We start from the raw sequence: 19,213 nt of genomic DNA, 5'->3' as shown, positions 1-19,213 counted from the left end.
CCTGGGCTGGCTGGTGTCAGAGGTGAAAAGATACCATAGCAGACCCCTGACAGTCAGGCAGACAGACAGACAGACCCCTTCCCCTCTACATGTGTCCCTCTGAACTCTGCATGTCTGGGGCGCCAGTCTCCTCAGCTCTGAGCCTTTGTCTTTCTTAGGTGTTGACTTTGTAGCTGACACCATGGTTCTCAGCCTGTGGGTCTCGAGCGCTCTGAGGTCATGTATCAAGATATTTACATTACAATTCATAGCAGTAGCAAAATTACAGTTTTGAGGTAGCAATGAAAATAATCTTATGGTTGGGGTCACCACAGCATGAGGAACTATGTTAAAGGGTCGCAGCATCAGGAAGGCTGAGAGCCACTGTTTTAGAGGATGGTGACCCAGTTCAATCCTCCTGGATGTTTAAGTTCCTCTCCATAGGCTCAACCCACCTCTCACTGAAAATGGTTCCAAGGCCTTTGATGGCCACATCTGTGCTGTGTGTGGACATGTTGTCCCCTGGACAATACCATGCAACAGCTATGCACACAGGGCGTACTGTACCAGGTGCTCCAAGTCCTCCAGAGATGGCCTTCGCTGTCCAGAAGGCTGTCCAGAAGGCTGTCCAGACTGGGTGCAAACATTACATGTGTAAGGGATGAGCATTGCAAAGCTCGGCCCTCACTGCATCCAACCCACGAGCAGAAAGGGCCCCGGGTCCCATGGTGCTCAGCAAGATCTCACCCTGTCCTTTGCCCTGAAAGGTTCCAGTCACTTCGGTTCTCTCTGTATGAAGAGCATCAAGCAACCACCCCCAAGTTGGTACCAAGGGGCAGTAGTATGATGCCAGCTCTGGACATGGGCCCCAAGTCCATCTGAGCCAGAGAGGAACTTACCAGGTCGTCTGTGAACCAGCCCATCCGTTAGCACCCAGCATTCCCTGGGCTCTCAGCTGGTCCTCAAGCCATCCCTGGTCTGCAGCATATACACATTCATAGGTCCATCCAGCAGTGACTAGCTGGTCCTTGATCTCATCCCTTCAGCGTGGCATCTTTGGGCTCTAAAGTGAACCCACTCTGGGCCAATCTCTGCTCCTATGACTCCTTGAGGGTATTTACTCAAGTCCCCAATGCTGTTCCCTCCTCTGGAAAATGGAGATTACTGTAGTATAGGGATGACCAAGTGCCTATTGTATGAAGTCACAAAGGGCAAAGGTTTCTGTCGTCTTCACTCGACCGCTCAGTAAACCAGCTCCAAAGGGTTAAATTCATGCTTGAAGGTCCCCAACAGGAAGCACAGAGACAGAGCTGGGATGGAGCTCAGATATAGCGATTGCTTGCCATGAGCAGGACCCAGAGGGTGACTTCAGAACAAGGAAGGAAAGAGGGAGAGAGGAAATAAGACAGGCTTCCGACCCCATAGCCGTTCACTTAGGATCAAGAACAATGTTACAAGATGCTGATGGGTTATCCTCCACTCTCCTTCCTAGAGTAACCTGGGCCTGGGTGGGGATACTGAGGAAGAGGAAGCTTAGCAGCCCTGCACAGCCCCCCTCGGGGGGCTAGAACGTGTAGAGTTTGAACGTGTCATGTCATTTGAGATTGGACATTAGTGCACACACCCACAGCCATCATTCCCACCCCCTTGACGATCACAGGATGCTCTGATGTCTATGCAGGGTGGGCAGTGCGAACACAACACAAATTGATCACTATCCTCCCTCCGCATCCTTAGACAATGAAAATGGTCCTGAAGAACAGCAGGAGAGTCGGCCTCTTGAAGTCAGACCTCCGCGCCATTATCAGAGAAGGCACCCTGGATATATCGAAGAAGGTCCTGGAGGGTGACTCGGGGCACGAAGAGGAGCCAGAGAGCCACACAGAGATGAAATGTAACCCTCCTACATACTCTCCATTTGGGGGGGGGGGGCACAGCCAGCACTAGGAAGGTCTAACTCCAGCAGAATAGTTACCTAGTTGAATGTGCTCATGTTTATCTTCCTGTAGAGGGCAACAGGCAATCCAGGAACTCCCCAATGGCAGTGGTTCTCAACCTTCCTAACACTGTGACCCTTTAATACAGTCTTTATGTTGTGGTGACCGCCTGCCCCCAACCACAAATTATTAACTCCATAACTGTAATCTTGCTACTGTTATGAATCACAGTGTAAATAGCTGATACGTGACCCCTGTGAAAGGACCACAGAGGATCATGATGCACAGGTTGGGAACCATTGCTCCACGGCATCTGCTCCCAGGGCCTTCCTGAGTGTCAGATAGCATGTTAGTGCCAACGCATGTTTGAGGAGCAGGCCTCTGTATTGCTGCTTGACAGTATTTCTTTGCTGACATGAGATCATTTCTGTATCTGTCTTGTACGCACACAAACCCCAGTGTCTCTTCCATGCTGAGTGATTGGACAGAGTTAGCTCCATGAGTTACCAGGGTACTGCTGACCTGCAGTTAGCAGTGTAGCATTCTAACACTGTGCAGTATAAGGGTCGAGCCGCCCACCATGGCGTCATTCTACAAACAACTGATACAGAGACCCTCTTGACATTCAATAATTGTAATCATTTTCCAAGGAAGGGAAATCTCTCTTCTAAAGAGGCCCAGTTGGCGATGACACGCTGTGTGATGAGGTAGGGACAGACTACTGATTGAAGTACCTTCCCAGAGCACCTTTCAAGACAGGAGTTGGGAGTTACCAGAAGGTAGCAATGGGTTCCAGGATCCAATCCTGGCCAGAATGCCCAGGATGACCTAGAACCGTCTCCCTCTGTAGACATAATCCCTCCCCAGTCTGTACAGCTCTGGCTAAAGCTGCCTGCAAAGATGCAGGCTCCTTCGGGTGTCAGCTGTGCCTATCTTAGGGCCACACAGAGTGCTGCTTCCACACAGTAGCACCTCAGTTTCCATAACCCAGTGGACGCACGGATTCGGTAACAAACACCACCTGCAAAATAATCTTTTCTCTGACCTCGAAGTAGAGTTGACCTGGCTACGGTTGTGCTAGTTTTTAAGGTACTGAGAGACATCCATGATTTTGTAAGAGTGCCCCGTAACCCCTTTTCACTTGTCACTTGTGTCCCTTGTCCCTAAGACCCTGGCTCTCCCTAATCCAGATGCCCCCCGGGATGTCCCAATTCCTCAGCCAAGCAAGTTGCAGGGTTCTGGGCTTTCATTCCCAATGGTAGGAGCCTCACAGTCTTCCCTCCGAGGGCACTGGCTTCCCATGAAAACCCAGGTGGGAATCTGGTCACTGCTCTTGCCCCCAGCCTCGACCTAATTACAGAGCCCGATGAAGGCACATGGTCCCTAGATACCTACAAACTTCCTCTTGGCCTACCTAGAGCAGTGCCTGCCCACTGCCTTCTCTGGGTATCTGAGGATGCAGAGTCCTGCCAGCGCATTATTAACTGCCTTTGGCACCTTCAGGCCCAGTGTTTCTAAAGCTGGGAGCCACTGGGCCTGCTGTTCTCATAAACTCCACCTACTGGGCATCTGCCTCAGGAGGGAAGGCTGATCCTCCTTCGTCCTCCAGCAGTGCTACCTGGGACACCCAGACCTGACGTCACTCACAGGCTCACACACAGGCTGGGGGTTTCCACCTGTATGTGTACATAACCCCAGGCAAGGCACTTACTGCCTTTGATGCCCCCATCATTTAAGTGACACTAATGAGCCAGCTCCTTTGCAAGGCTGTCAAGGATAGGTGAGGTCATGTCTGCAGAGTGCAGTGAGCTCATCTGAAGCCAGACTCCATGTAATTGCAAGGTGGGGCTATTGTCTCAGGATCTGTCTTCCCATTGCAACAAGTGGTGGAGACAGGACTGTCATTTCCAAGAAGTCTACCCAAGGAGCGACAGCTCCATCCAGAGAGCTTGATCCCTTGTGTTCAAGATGAAGGTGGGGTCCCGGGAACCCCCTCTGCACTGTTCTTCTGGTCTGTCCTCTAGGTGTCTGACATGAGGTCCTAGCTCATGCAATCCTGTTTATTTCACTGTCTCCTCGCAGGCTTAGGCTGTTTAATTTCTTTGCTGGAAACCTCAACAGATCTTGCTGAACTCCTGAACTGTGTGTCTTCAAACCTCCAAGCGCTTGTCTTCCAGGTACTAAATTCTCAATTTTTACAGGAAAGAAGTGGGCGTTGATCCTTCTAGCTAAATGACAGCCTCAGGTACCTAGCAGTTACCTGTATGACTCTAGCCCTGATGACTACAGAGGCAGTAAACTCAGCTCAGAATTCATCCTTTGTTTCCAAAGACTGTGGGCCTTTGGAGAGTCCCTTTGAAGTACTGTCTGTCCCTGGAGGAATGAGAAGGAGGTTGGGGGGGCACAAATATGTCAGGGCAGTGTGGGTATTAGCATAGGGACATCAGCTCTCACCTCTCTTAACAAGGCGCAAAATGGGGAAGAGGTGGCACAGCACACCTTGTGTGTGTGTGTGTGTGTGTGTGTGTGTGTGTGTGTGTGTGTAGTGTTTGAGTAAAGGTGGGTTTCATACATGTGTGTATGTGTGCATGTGTGTTTGTATTTGTGTGTATGGTGTTTGAGTAAACGTGGGTTTCACTCACGCATGTGAGTGTTAAGTGTGAAATGGGAGGAAGCAGAGAACACGGTTGTGTGTGGGTAAACAGTCATATGTTAGAATAGGGGACATGTGTGCTCAGATGAGCACAGGTACGTGCACAGGACAGGGAGAACATGTGCCGAGGGCGGGCACACCAAGCAGACTGTTGAGAAGGAGGGAAGCTCTGCCTTTGGGACTAGCAGTGTCCATCCGGGTGTTTTACAGACACGTCCCAATGAAGTGGTTTGGAAAAAACTCGAGGAGTGGGCGTGCTGGTCCATGCCCTTAATTCCAGCACAGAGGCAGGAGGATCTCTATGAATCTGAGGCCAGTCTGGTCTATAGAGCAAGCTCCAGCACAGCCATGACTACTTAGAGAGACCCTGTCTCAAAAATAGAGAGAGAGGAGGAGGGAAGGGAGGGACGGAGGGAGGGAGGAAAGGAAGGAGGGAGGGAAGGAGGGAGGGAGGGAGGGAGAAAACGAAGAAGGAAAGGCAGGCTGCAGCTGTGTGTCGGTCAGTGGTACAGCATCTGCCTAGAGTGGGTAAGGTTGTGGATTCCACTTCTAGGACCACAAAAACAAACAAACAAAAAGGTGGATTGGGTTGTCAGTGGGTGCGAGGGGATTGCTTCCCTTGCAGGTGTGCCTCTAGGGACTCCCTCCCTTCACTGTGGTCCCCGGCCTGACTTCCATCACTGTCCAAGTGTCCAAGCCATGAAGAGCCAAGGGCACCTATGGAGAAGCTGTAGCACCACACCCACGGTCCCCATTGTGCAGGGGGATAGGGCAGGGGCAGCTCAGAGCTTTGAGCTGGAACTGAGATAGAATGCAGGCACCTTCAAGGTGACAAAGAGGGCTGGGAGAAAGCATGGGGCTTGAAGTGGCACATGAAAGGCATATGTGTGTATTAGCTGAGAGAGAAGGGCAGAGGTGTGGGGATGAGACCACAGGTAGAGATGAGCCTATGGAGAAGAAGGAATGGACATGGCAGGACCCTGGGCCTGAGACCTGAAAAAGGGCTTCAGACGCCACTTCCCCAACCCTCCCTGTCTAGCCCTGACCAGGATCTATATCGCCAATGGATGGATAAGCCAGAAAAATGCCTAAGGAAGGGCCAGGAAGCCCTTTCTCACTGTTCTTCCCATCCTTCGCTGCTTAAAAAATAACTACCCAAGCCATGTGAGGAGGGGGCACAATGATTGAGAAGTTGAGGCAGGGGCATCATGAATTCAAAACTAGCCTGCACTACATAGCCGGACCCTGGGAGAAAGGGGGAATAGTAATAATAATAATTGTTCCAGATTCTGTACCGAACAGTGATTGACTCGGAATGTCATTGATCCGTGCTTTCAAGGGTCTGACCTTATTACTGCATACTCGCTCAGCAATGAAATCTTTTTTTTCTTCTTCTTTTTTTCCGGAGCTGGGGACCGAACCCAGGGCCTTGCGCTTGCTAGGCAAGCGCTCTACCACTGAGCTAAATCCCCAACCCAGCAATGAAATCTTTAAAGCCAGTCCAGCCTCAAAGCAGCCAGACTAACTGGTTTGTGTTGCAAGCCACGTGACACCACCATGTGTTGCTGGTGTCCACTACCCTCTCTGCAGCCTTCAGTGAGGCATGTTAAGAAAAACAATGTATTTCTTTTTAAGCACATGCCTTGGAGGGGCTTGTTCCTATAAAATCGCTTAGCTGATTTAAAAATGCAGATGACTGTCAATACAACAGCCAGTGCGACGCTTTGGACTTGTCAGAGATGACTAATGGCTTTGGTTGTTAGCATCTGGCAGGATGCTAGTAGAGGAAAATGTCCAACTTTGTTCTTGCCTCACGCAGTTTGGACCCAAGAATACTTTCTAAATGTAGAAGCGAGAAGCTCCTGCTGGCAGCAGGACAAATTCTCACTGGTATTTATGCCCCCCCACACAGAGCTCCCACCCAGTTGCCTTCAGGAAGCACCCACACTGGACTGAGGAAGTGGCTCAGTTGGTAGAGCTCTTGCCTCACACAGAGGAATTCTAATCCCCCAGCACCTCATAAAACCACACATAGTGATGCTTGCCTGTTACCCCAAGCTTCAGAGGTGTGGCTGGAAGACCAGAAATTCATCACTGAGCTTGAGGCCAGTCCGGGTTACATGAGACCCTACTTCAAAATTAATGATAGATAGATAGATAGATAGATAGATAGATAGATAGATAGATAGATAGATAGATAGACAGACAGACAAGTAGATAGGTAGTTAGGTAGATAATGGATGGATAGATGGTGGATGGATGGATAGGTAGGTAGATAGATAGATGATAGATAAGTAGATAGATGGAGAGATGATGGATAGATAGGTAGATCTATAGATAGATAGATAGATAGATAGATAGATAGATAGATAGATAGATAATGGATAGATGATGGACAGATAGGTAGGTAGGTAGATAACGGATGGATAGATGATGGATATGAATGGATGGATAGATAGGTAGAATGGTAGATAATGGGTTGGTAGATGATAGATGATGTATAGATGATGGATGGATGGATGGATGGATGGATGGATGGATGGACAGACAAACATAGATATACAGATAGATGATTGATAGATACACACAACACATACATACACACATACACATACACATATACACACATACATACATACATACATATGCTCTTATTTTCACAGTGTCCCTCAACCCCATTCTCATCCCACACTCTGGGTCACCAGGGTTAGCCCCCCTCAGAGGGAGAAGTGTGATACGAAAGATGGTAAGCCCCAGAGAAAGCCTTTGGCATCTGTAGGTTTTCTGTGGGGATGTGAAGAAAAGCAGTAAGAAGAAAAGATATCTCCCTGTTTCCAGCAAGCTTTCCCTCTTGCCTTCAAAGGCACACAGTGGCCAGCCATGCGTAGACCACGTGACCTGTGACTGAGACTCTGTCTTAGAGACACTCTTCAAGTCTACACACTTAAAATTCACAGCATTTCATGGCTGTAGTTCACATGTAACTGTCCTCTGCTCTCAGCCTCCACACAGAACACCTTAGTTACATATGGCAACATCCTGTTGACATCCAGGTTAATACAATCTTGGCCATCAGATAGCCAGAGTTCTGCTGGGCACTGCTGGTGCTCACCAATCCTACACGTCCACACCCCTATTAGCCAGAGCTGAGTTTCCCACACAGGCACCCTCCGTGTCAGTGCTGTGGGTTTCGGTGGCCCTCTGTTGGTAAGACATAGCTCTTCCTCATGCAGAAGAGCTAGTCTGCATTAGCCACCAACCCCACCAGTGGTGCCTCCCCAGAGCACGTCAGTGCAGCTGCTACAATGTTTCTTTGTGGTACTGCTAAAGAAACACTTGGGGGGGGGAATTAAATGAACCAAGTTCAATTGGTTCCTGCATTAGGCAACTCTCAAAGCCAGAGAAGGTCCCCTCTGTCACATCGGGAGTATTTGTAGACAGGAAAATGATGGAGACAGAGGGCTGGCCATTAAGGTTCAAGAAAAGCCATGCCATGCAAAGAATTATGGGCTGAGACTTTGGCTAGTCCTTCTTCCTCCCTCCTCTCTCCCTTTCTTCTCTGTACCTCTCTGTCTTGATTTTCTCAGGCCAGATAAGAACCTTAGTTTCCTCTTAGTGACTGTCTTAGTTTGGGTTTTACTGCTGTGAAGAGACACCATGACCAAGGCAGCTCTGGGTTCCAGAGGTTCAGTCCGTTATCATCATGATGGGAAACATTGCATCATGCAGGCTGACTTGGTGCTGGAGGAGCCAAGAGTTCTACATCTTGAGCTGAAGGCAGCCCAAATGTGACTATTCCCCAGGCAACTAGGAGGAGGGTCTCTTCTGCCCTGGGCAGAGCTTAGGCATAGGGCCTCGAAACCCACACCCACAGTGACATTCGTCCTCCAACAAGGCCACACCCACTCCAACAAGGCCACACCCACTCCAACAAGGCCACAACTCCTAATAGTGCCACTTCCCATGGGCCAAACATACTCAAACCACCACAGTGACAAACTTTTGGTCTGAGTGAATCTATATGGACCTGTTGGGACCCAGTGCAAAAACTCAGTTCAAGTCAACCCCAGCCCCAATAAAGTTTGCTTGCTACGTTTCACAGTTGACCTCATTTTAAATATTGTGAGGGGATTGAAAGTAAAACAGACCCATCTCCCACCTCCCTACTTCTCTCCACCTACTTCAAAGGGCTCTGACCCAGAACCACCCACAGGAAATGGAGCAAACTCGCTGCTAGACTAGCGGCCTAGTGATCCTGACAAATCAGATCTGGCCTCTCATCCACAGAACAGATGGGAAAGGTAGAGTCCAGAGAGATGGTCAGTGGTTAAGAGCATTTGCTGTTCTTTCAGAGGACCCAAGTTCAGTTCCCAGCATCCACATGGGGCAACTCATGCCTGTAACTCTTGCTCCAATGAATCTAGTGCCCTCTAACGGCATTTACAGGCCCTGTACACACACACACACACACACACACACACACACACACACACACACACACGGAGAGACAGAGACAGAGAGAGACAGAGAGACAGCGAGAGACAGAGATGGGGCCAGCCTTCCTGACCCTGTCTTAGGATTACTGACAAGAACTCCCAAACCACAAAAGGAGAGGCAGCACTGGACAGGGTAAGGATGTTGGGGTAAGGTTGTCAGGGAGATGTTAAGTGTACATAGTTAATCAGCCTTGATCAAACTGTGGTCTGGTGAGGGTTAGCCCAGGAGAGCTTTGACAGTCATAAGACAGTCACCACTGTCTGCGGGAAGAGGGTGAGTCCTGTCATGAGAGGCTTATCTGCCCTGAAATCAAAGGGGACTTCCTTTAAAAAGTGACTCAGTGCAAAGGAGACAAATGGAAGCAGAGTTGTCAGGCTTCAGACTTACTTGTGGAGCAGCAGTTAGTCCCTAGGTGCACACAGGTCAAAGGACAACCTTGGCACTGTGCCTCAGACCCCGCCCACCCTTCTCTCTTAAGACAGACACTCCATCCACCCCCTCACCCTCCCCCTCACCCACAAATGTGGTAAAGAAATAACAGCAGGGTGGCTGGGGGCTGGAATGTGGGTGGAGGTCAGAGGTCACTGTTCAGGATTTGGCTTTCCTATGTTGTGTCTGAGGCAGGGCTTCTTTTCTTCCTGCTGCTGCTGTCTGGCCCTGGACATCCCTGGCATCCTTTGAGACAGGGTAGTGTTCTGGGACCAAACTCAGGTCCTGTTGCTTTTGAGGTAAACACTGCCAACAGCTGTCCGCTGAGCCCAGCTTTAATCAGGAGTCTGTAGTCCAGGCGAAGAGTCCAGACTAAGAGCAAAAGCAGCCACTACGTCCTCCTTACAAGACTAGAAAATAGGCCTCAGGCTTGCCTCTGCCTTCCCCAAATGGATTCTTCCCTTGTACAATGCATCCAGACCACAGTATCCCCGCCCTCCACTCCTCCCAGCTGCATCCTCCCCTCTCTCCTCATCCACTCCCTCCCCACCTCCCTTGAGAAAACAGCAGGCCTCCTAGAGACAAGAGCCAACTCCAAGAAAACAAAACGCAGTAAGACCAGGCAGAGTGGGCCTCGGTTCCCATTAAAGTGTCTGCTCATGACAAATACGTGCTTTTGAAAACATGTTTCTTTTCCTTGATTTTTATCATAAACGCCATTTTTCCCTTCTTACGCCCCAAAAATAATAGCCAAGCAAAAGCAAAGAGGAGTTTATCAAGCTCGCCGCCAGCTTCCAACTGAAGTGGAATTTCCTTCTCACCGCTGTGAGCAAAGCCATGACCCTGAGCCACAGAGACAGTTTCGGTGAGTCTGACCCTCAGAGGCATGTCGTTGATGGGGGTATGTGGGGGTAGCCCTGAGTCCCCACCTGCAGTGTCCCAGGTGCTGGTGTACATGGGGGTGGACTCTGAGAGAGAACACTTGCTTACGGTGTACAAGTTCAAACCCCAACACTGAAAAACAAACAAATAAATAGTGAAACCGTAGGTAAGCAAATAATAGGGTGTTATGAGATAAAAGCCAATAGACAAGGTAAGTAATTAGAATGTTACTTATAGTGTGTACATGGACACAAAAAACCATAGTTATTTGTTTATTAGTGGCCATGCGCTTGTCCACGGAATAAAGAGACTGTGTCTCCTCTTTCCATCACAGTGGAGACAGAAAGACTGTCCCTGCTTTTGAGGCATAAACGGTAACATTTTGAGGACAGCACCCAGGGAAGGAGGGGAAGCCTGTTCTCTGACGTGCCGTTTTTCAACTGTTAGGAACAGCAATTGATAAAGCCGTCACCGTGTGCCAATGACTTAGTTCCTGCCCAGTGATGGTTCTCTTCCGTGAAGGGCAACCAGGCCATTGATGAAGATGAAACATAAGGAGGTTGTGGGGAGGGAACTTTTTTTTTGTAGTTTTTTTGAGATGAATCATTCGATGAACAGATATTTCTCCCCACCCCCTGAGTCCCCACCTGCAATGTCCCAGGTGCTGTCATGGGCACTGGTCAGACAGCACGCCGTAGGAGACTGGTGAGGCACACCTCTAGGTGTGTCCATGAGGACATCTCCAGAGCAGGTTACCTGAGGAAGGATGAGCCAACCTTCCCTGTGTATGGTGCCTCCCACCTCTAGGCCCTGAAGGCACTTGTGCACCTTATGGTATGAGCTGCTTTGCTCCCCGTCCCTTCCCTGTCGTGATGGGCTGAACCCTCTGAGACAGTGACCAAAGCTGTCTCCCGCCCCCAGGCTGCTTCTGTTGGGCCCAGTGATGATAACTACCTCATACAGCAGAGGGAAGGCAAAGCCTCCACTCCCACAGTCTACACACTAGTCAGGCAGGATCAGCCCCCCCCCCCACCAGGCTGCCAGGCACCATCACTCCATGTAGACACAGCAGGAAGAAGGCAAGCCTTAGTCTAGATCAGTTTGCAAACACCCTGTAGCTCTTGGGAAGATTGCTGCTAGAGACAGCCATGTAGGTGACGCCCATTGTTAATGGGGCACTCCCTTCTGGTCCAAACATTATGCTAACACCCATCCCAAGCAAAGAAATAGAGCAAGACCAGGTGTGAGTGCAGAAGATGCCCAGGTCTGAGGGTGTCATTCCACCACCTCAGCCCCCCTGTCTGCACATCACTCAAAGTCAGAGCGTGCACGCCAGCAGTTACCCCCTCCCTGTAAACTGTAGTCTTCACAAGGTTTAGCATGCTGGGCATTGTTGACTAGGTTTACTGTAGGCAAGTCAGACAACCGTCTCACAAGCAGAGTCCGTCCCCTGCATTCATAGATCAGCAAACCCTGGGTGGGGAAAATTGTGGGGGCTTTGAAATGGGCACATAGCTTTAAGAAGACGGAGTCCACACTTCTGGAATATGCTTTCATCACTTTACAACTCCACAACCTGCAGCCAACCGAAAACCCAAGCCCCTCACACTCACACAAGCAAGTCGCCGGCATCCTCCTGTGAGGCTGATTCTGCCCAGAGGACGGATCACACCTGTGTCATAACTGGTCATAAAATACATGGTCACTGGTCCCCACTGCTGCCTGTGTTTAGTGACTCCAATTCGCTTTCAGTCCTTCTACAGCATATCCCCTCTCTCACTAATAACTTAAATCACACCAAAGCCCCAGTTTTGCTTTGTTTAAAAAGTATCTTTAAAGATTGCACCGTCCAGATCTCCCATTCTGTTTCCCGGGCAAACATCAAGGGCAGACTTCTCTCTGGTAGAGCAGAAGGAACTGCACCTGTCTCCTCCATGATGCGCTTGCACCACACCTGGTCTGTTAATACCAGATGGGTATTAACTTCTCTCTTACCAAGTCAGCTCTAGCCTCTGGCCCTCTGTCTGCAGCTGACCTACAGGGCTCCCAGTGTGGACGGCTGCAGGAGTCAAAAGTCCAGTCCCTTACGGCCAGCCACCCCAACCATTCAGTTCATTCTCTGGTGTCAAGGAGTTAAAAGCCACCGGTTCCCTAGAGCTTGACATCTTCATCTCTGGTGTCATTTAAATGCAGGTGCCTGGCATCTGTTTCACCTGCTGCTGTTGGAATACGTGATCCACATCCTGGAGTCATGCATGGAAGAGGAGGAGGAAGAGGAGGACCTGGGAAGCCTCCAGGACCTGCTGTCGGATGACCAGTTCCTCACCCAGCCGGACCAGGCCCTTTTCCACTCTCTAGATTCTCTGCCAGCATCGGAATGTGCAAGCCGGAACGTGGAGTCACCTCAGGTGACACTGAAACACATGAGCCAGAGCTGCAGTCCCATGGGTGTGAGCAGCATGGTCCTCCAGGTGCTGGGCTTCCTGGTGGACACCGCCACAGGCAATAAGGTAGAGACCCCCACACAGACAAGACACACAGAGAGACAGAGACACAGATACATACAAGGGGAGAAAGACAGAGACATACAGAGGGATATAGAGAGACAGACGGACATACAGACACACAGAGGAGTGAGTTAATAAAAATATTAAAAATGCTATGAAACTCAGAAAGATGGCATGGTCTGAACAAAGGTGAGGGGTTCCAGAACCCTCTTATTTGCAGTCATTTTGTCAGGGGCAACTGTGATAGCTTGCCTGCCCATTGCTGGTTGCGTGTGTGTGTGTGTGTGTGTGGTGTGGTGTGTGTGTGTGTGTATGTGTGTGTGTGTGTGCATGGAGGGACATGTATGTGCTTATGTGTGTGTATTGTGTGTGCACATGTTAGGGTACGTGTGTGTGTGTGTATTCATTTGTGAATGTGTGTAGGGGCATGTGTGTGCATGCATGGGTGTGTCATCTGGCTGTATGTGTGTGTGACGTGTGTCCATCTTGGATGTTTTGAGACAGAATCTCTCCCGGGCCTAGAACTGGTCATTAAACTAGGTTGGCTTAACTGAGCCCCAGAAACCCACCCATCTCTGTCCCCACCTGACTTTTCTCAGAAGCTTCTGGAATTAGGCTCATGCTTGCAGCACAAGCGCTTTACTGAGTCCTTTCTGTGGCCCTAATTTCTTCAACTCCTGTACACATTTGGGGTTTAGCCACCATCCCTAGTTTTCTATTTGTGATCATGAATCCCTTCTAGAGCAGACAGGCTATGTAGAAGCAGATACATTGTCCATGACTCCATCAACAGTGAATATCAAAACTGTGCATACCCAGTATTCCCCAAAGTACAGCCCCCCGGGTGGGGAACTGTCTTTGCAAAACAAACCCTTAAGTGTTCCAGAGCTCAAAGATTCTATACAAGAAGTTCAGAAAGGCATCACATAAGTCAAAAAGCCATCAATGGGAGCCAAGGAAATGGGTCTTTGAGGTTACACTGTCTGTCTGTCTGTCTGTCTCTGCTCAGACTTTGCTTTTTCATCTTGGAAAAGCAAAGTCGTCCATCCAGTTGTGTTAACAGCCTCTGTGTATTCTTGGCGTGGGTATGGGTATGGGTATGGCCAACATTCAGACAGACACTGAGAAAGAAATCAGGCTTGTTCAGGGGCCAGGGACCAGCATCTCGGGAAGACAGAGGAGTCATTGACTCAAAGCTCCAACCTGAAGGGATTAGAGTACTAAGACCTTTGGTAGGGAGGGAAGAGAGGAGCCAGGATGGATGGTTACGCCCTAGGTACATCTTTACCATCTATGGTATGCCTCTCTGTTTCCCTTCTTGTTGAGAATACTGCAGTAGATCTCAGCCACATAGCCTGGCTTCTTCTGAACTTCTTTAGAGACAAATATCACTTTTCTTCAGGTTATACTCTTGTCAGGCTCCTGTTATGTGATAGTTGAACACGGAAAACTAAAAATTATGGAGTGCCGTCTGCACTCTAGTGTTTGCCAGAGGCTCCGAGCTCCATCAATCTAAGGGAAGATCAGCAAACATCTTAATTTAGGCAGGTCTTCCCTTTAGGATTTAGAGTGCCCAGAAATAGACAGACTATGAAAGGACTGGGGAGAGGAAGCAATCTTGTAGACGGGTAAACGTAGTCCTTCTGAGGACAACGCCAAAGGAACCAGCCTGTTACAACATATGTCCCTATAAAAGACTTCTTCTCATGTGTGAGTGAGCCTAGTCAGTCAGCTAGGAACAAATGACCCCAAAGTCAGAGACCCGACTGTAAGTGGGAGCTGGGCCTCCTCACATGAGGAGCTGGAGCCAACGTTCCAAGAGCATTGACAGAAAGCAGCCCAAGGCCCTATGAAGAAGGCTAACAGGGAATGACTCTCCCCCAGAGAGTGGCCTAGAAAATCTGTGCAGGCCCAGCAGCAGGCCTGTAGGAGCCTGTTATAGAGCAGTCCATAGAACTCAGTAGGACCACCAACATCAGTGCTGGGCTGCAGTAGTCAATAAGAATATGAATTACAGCGTGAGAATCTATTAAAGAGTAAAAATTGACACCCAGTGATGTTGGTTAAAAGATGATGAGGAACACTTTACTCAAGACGATTCTGGTGGGTGCAAGGACCACTGAATGGAGCCTTGCCCATCTCTGAAAACAATAGCGTATAGGTCAGGATCAAGGAGAAGTCAGCTGTCGGAAGTCACTAGGAGACATCAGACATCAGGAGGGTTCTGGGTAAGTCACCTTGAAAGGATTGTCTTCAACGGTGGACCATGGTGCCCAGATCTTTCCCAGGGAATAGTGAAGGCTGGGGAAGCCACGTGTGGAGGATGTCGGAGTATCAGGGATGGTAGGAATCTTCTCAGATTGACTAGAGATTCCCTTTCAGTGAATAGATAGTTCTAGAAGAAGGTTCAGGGTTAAGTTTGGCCAAGTAGGGAACTTTGTCAACGTTTGCCTGCACACTCTCAGGAAGGTGAACAGTTGAACACGATGGAGAGCAGGCATGAGCATCACTTTGCCATGTGGGAAAGGGGATGTCACCAGATCTGCGTTACAGTGCCATAGCTGAGACCTTCGGATGGTGGGTTTTCGCCAAGATCACCTCACTGAGAGCACAGGGTTCGCTCCCGTACAGATACCTTCCCGAGGCTAATCCTCCTAGTATCCTCTCTTCAGTGGCCCTTCCACCCACCGGATTAATTCTAAATTCATTCAGCGACCTGGTCAAGTGCACAGTTCATGCACACGAACTCCCGAGTCTTACCTCTTCATGTGTTACCTCAGAGCAAGCAGCTTAATTCCATAGGTTTAAATAAGCCAGTCCCTGAAAAGTGCTTTAAAACAACACCCAGCCAACCACCATGGCTCTTCCTCCCGGCAAGCTCCTCGCTCTGAGCACCTGCCCTTAACGCCACCCAGCCCTATAGTCCCGGAAGCTCATCACGGTGAGGTCTGACTTGTGTTTAATTGGCGGAAACAATAGAGAAGGCTCTAAGAACTTAATTGAACTTCGTAATGAAGAAGTACAAGCAGATGAATGACAGATAATCCAAGGTAATATGCATTAGAGATTAATTAAAGCCACTCTGTTTCTTCACGCCTGCTGACTTAGCTGTAATGACTTAACCAAGCTAACACCGAGGAGTCACATGCCTCTGATTTTCATTGCATTCATTATCCGGCATGTGTGCACATCATCAACAACAAAAGGCACACACACACACACACACACACACACACACACACACACACACCCATGTCCCATCTGCTGAGAGTTAATGCCCCGTGTACTGCACATCTGTGACAGCCTTGTTCTCAGAACAATTTAGCGCTGCCCTGCACCTAGGGCATTCCAGACTGACACATCCATCCGTCAGTCCTGCGAACTGTGGCAACATTCCAAAGGCTCTAAGAGATGCCAAGGCATGTTCAAGAAAAAAAGTAAAAGGTGTTGGTGACACCAGATAAATAATCTTTAAAAATAAACTGTTTTTTACCTTCTTCATTTAAAGTGGTGTGTGTGTGTGTGTGTGTGTGTGTGTGTGTGTGTGTGGATGTGTGGAGAGAGAGAGAGAGAGAGAGAGAGAGAGAGAGAGAGAGAGAGAGAGAGAGACTTTGTATCCATGGTAGGGTTGGTTGGTTTGCTCCATGTAGGCCGTGTGTGCAGGAGAATACTCATGTGCAGGTTAAAGGACAACTCATGGAGCTGGTTCCCTCCTTCCACCATGTAGGTCCCTGGGATCAAACTCATCCACCTTGGTAGCATCTTTACCAACTGAGCCTTCTGTCACTACCTCAAAGACAGATTTTTTTTTTTCGGAGCTGGGGACCAAACCCAGGGCCTTGCGCTTGCTAGGCAAGCGCTCTACCACTGAGCTAAATCCCCAACCCGCAAAGACAGATTTTTGAGGTGTGCTTGAGGGTGGAGTGTTTATTATTGCAGTTGGAGAGAGAGGTTTTGTGTGTGTGTGTGTGTGAGTCCTGCACCTAACATTTGTCTTGTCCACATCTTTGAGAAATACATTCCCTTGTGGAAGATTGGTTGGTGAACTCAGACCAAGAGGAGATAACCATAACTACTCTGAAGTCCCTAAGGTCATGCTCAATGCTTTGCAAATCTCCCAAGTTCCCCTAGAGCTGAGGGGATCCCAGCCAGCCCTCTCCATCCCCTGTTCCCCTGGTGTGAGCAGGTCAGCGAGACAGTGAAGGAGCTGTACCAGAGCCCGTGAACCTCTGTAATCCTTTACTGCCCTTCTAGTGCCAATTCAACCAGTGGAAGGCAACTGTTTTCACGCCCCTCCCCAAGTCTGAGTCTATCTTTGAGGAATGGTGGAGGTTTTGTGGGAAGTAGTCAGCCCCAGGGTGTCTCCCCAAAACTGCAGACAGACCCTCATGCCTTTCCTAAAGATGGTTCACGCCATTCCTTGGCATGAGCCATCTCTCCTGCCTGATCTTATGACTGGCTGGTCCTCCCAGGAGATCTCCATGAGTGTGGAGGATCCCTTAAGAGATTAGGGTCCCCAGCAGGAGCAAAGGAAATGCACACGCTTCCTGTTAGGTTCCCCAAGTGGATGGCTTCTGCAAACAGGAGCTGAATAATGGGTTCTTTTGTCTTTTCCCTTTGAACCCCACCCCTGCAGCTCATCCAGGTTCTGCTGGAGGACAAGGCTACTGAAAGCGCCGTGAAGCTCAGCCTTCCCGTGGGACAAGAAGCCCTCATAACCCTAAGCAATGGACAAAGATTTGTGATTCACATATCAGACGTGCCCCAAAGCTCAGAAAACACCTACTGCAGGAAAAGCGACTCGACCATGCCAGGGGGCTTGCTGGAGTAGCGTGAGGAAGCAGGCTTGAAGTTTTAAAACATGTATGAAGTCCTAAAGCTTTTGTATTGCTCTCCGAGAGTTTAATGTATATAATAGATGACGCATTTTATGTTTGTAATTTTGAGGAATTGTATTTGATCAAACTATAAACTAATTTTGAGAATAATCCGTCTCACCTTTTGCTATTCTTTGGGATCTCTTGGACAGTTCCCTTCGGGGACAGAACAGACAACCGGTTTAAGAAATCTCATGTGGTAAAAAAATTTGTCAGACTTGAAGAGCAAAAGGAAGCTCAGTGAATTCTCCCCGTGCACTAGTGTGTGTGTGTGTGTGTGTGTGTGTGTGTGAGTGTGTATATATGTTATGTGTGTGTTACATGTGTGTTTACACATTATGTGTGTATATGTGTACGTGTACATCTGTGTATGTGTGGGGGTGTGTGTGCGTGTCTGTGTGTATGTATGCGTGTTTGTGTGTGTATGTGTGTATGTTTGTGTGTTACATGTGTGTACATGCTATGTGTGTATGTGTGCGTGTACGTCTGTATGTGTACATGTGTGGGTGCGTGTGTGTGTGCGTGTTTGTGTGTGCATGTGTATGTGTGTGTGCGTGTCTTTGTGTGTATGTGTATGTCTTTGTGTGTGTGTATGTGTGTATGTGTGTGTGTGTGTGTGTGTGTGTGTGTCCCATTATGCTCAATCCCTGGTACTCCCCGGTGTGGCTAATCGCCTGCTTCATTACCTTAGTTTTCAAAGCATGAGGTAGAATTATAATTCAAAAATGTCTACGACAGGTCCCTTTTACAAAGCACAATCTTAAAAGTTGTTGAAGCTTTGTGTATCGCTGCTGTGCCGATACAATTTCTGCAACTGATTGATGATTAACATGATTTCTGGCATAAATGAAAAGACTTGAGAAATTACATATCCTTTAGATCCACATAGGAGGGGAATTAGATTCACCTGCAAAATGAATTTAATTTCCTATATGCATAGAAGTTTTAGGAAATAGGAACTGGGTCACACTAGAATTTTTCATCTTTGGGGGTCGGAGAGATAGCTCAGCAGTGAAGAGTGCTTGCTGCTACTTCAGAGAACCCAGGTTCTCTTCCCACCTTGCAGCCACCTGTAGCTCCAGTTCTGGGGGACCCAACGCCCTCTAGTGGCTTCTCTGTTCACTGCATTCACTTGTGTAACTCCATATCCATGTATAAACAAACACACTGATTAAAATTAAAAGTAAAAATTGTTTTAGAATATGCATCATGGGGCTGGAGAGATGGTTCAGTGGTTAAGAGCACTGATGCACTTCTAAAATTCCTGAGTTCAATTCCCAACAGTCCATGTGGCTCACAACCATCTGTAATGAGATCTATCTGTAATGCTCTCTTCTGATGTGTCTGAAGACAGCTACAGTATACTTATATATAATAAATAAACACATCTTTAAAAAAAGAATATGCATCGCAATAGTTTTAAAGATAATCACAATTTTAGACCCCACCCTA

The 19,213-nt window shown here is 48.6% G+C and overlaps 1 protein-coding gene across 4 annotated transcripts in view; it reads left to right on the top strand.

Annotated features, from left to right (window-relative positions):
* The window catches only part of Rfx8 (regulatory factor X8), a 61,455-nt gene extending 43,583 nt beyond the window's left edge, over window positions 1-17,872 (top strand). For all 4 annotated transcript variants that reach the window (NM_001447252.1, NM_001447251.1, XM_087567262.1 and 1 more), the window contains 5 exon segments: window positions 1,717-1,873; window positions 3,999-4,093; window positions 10,246-10,360; window positions 12,571-12,887; window positions 17,521-17,872. In NM_001447252.1, coding sequence (NP_001434181.1) covers window positions 1,717-1,873; window positions 3,999-4,093; window positions 10,246-10,360; window positions 12,571-12,887; window positions 17,521-17,715 — 879 coding nt within the window. In that variant the 3' untranslated portion in view covers window positions 17,716-17,872.
* Window positions 17,873-19,213: the final 1,341 nt, after the last annotated feature.

This window comes from Rattus norvegicus, chromosome 9, assembly GCF_021556685.1.
Source record: "Rattus norvegicus strain SHRSP/BbbUtx chromosome 9, alternate assembly SHRSP_T2T, whole genome shotgun sequence".
NCBI classification, from domain to species: Eukaryota; Metazoa; Chordata; class Mammalia; order Rodentia; family Muridae; genus Rattus; species Rattus norvegicus.
The sequence above is the reverse complement of the archived record's forward strand: the minus strand, read 5'-3'. Positions and strand labels throughout refer to the sequence as shown.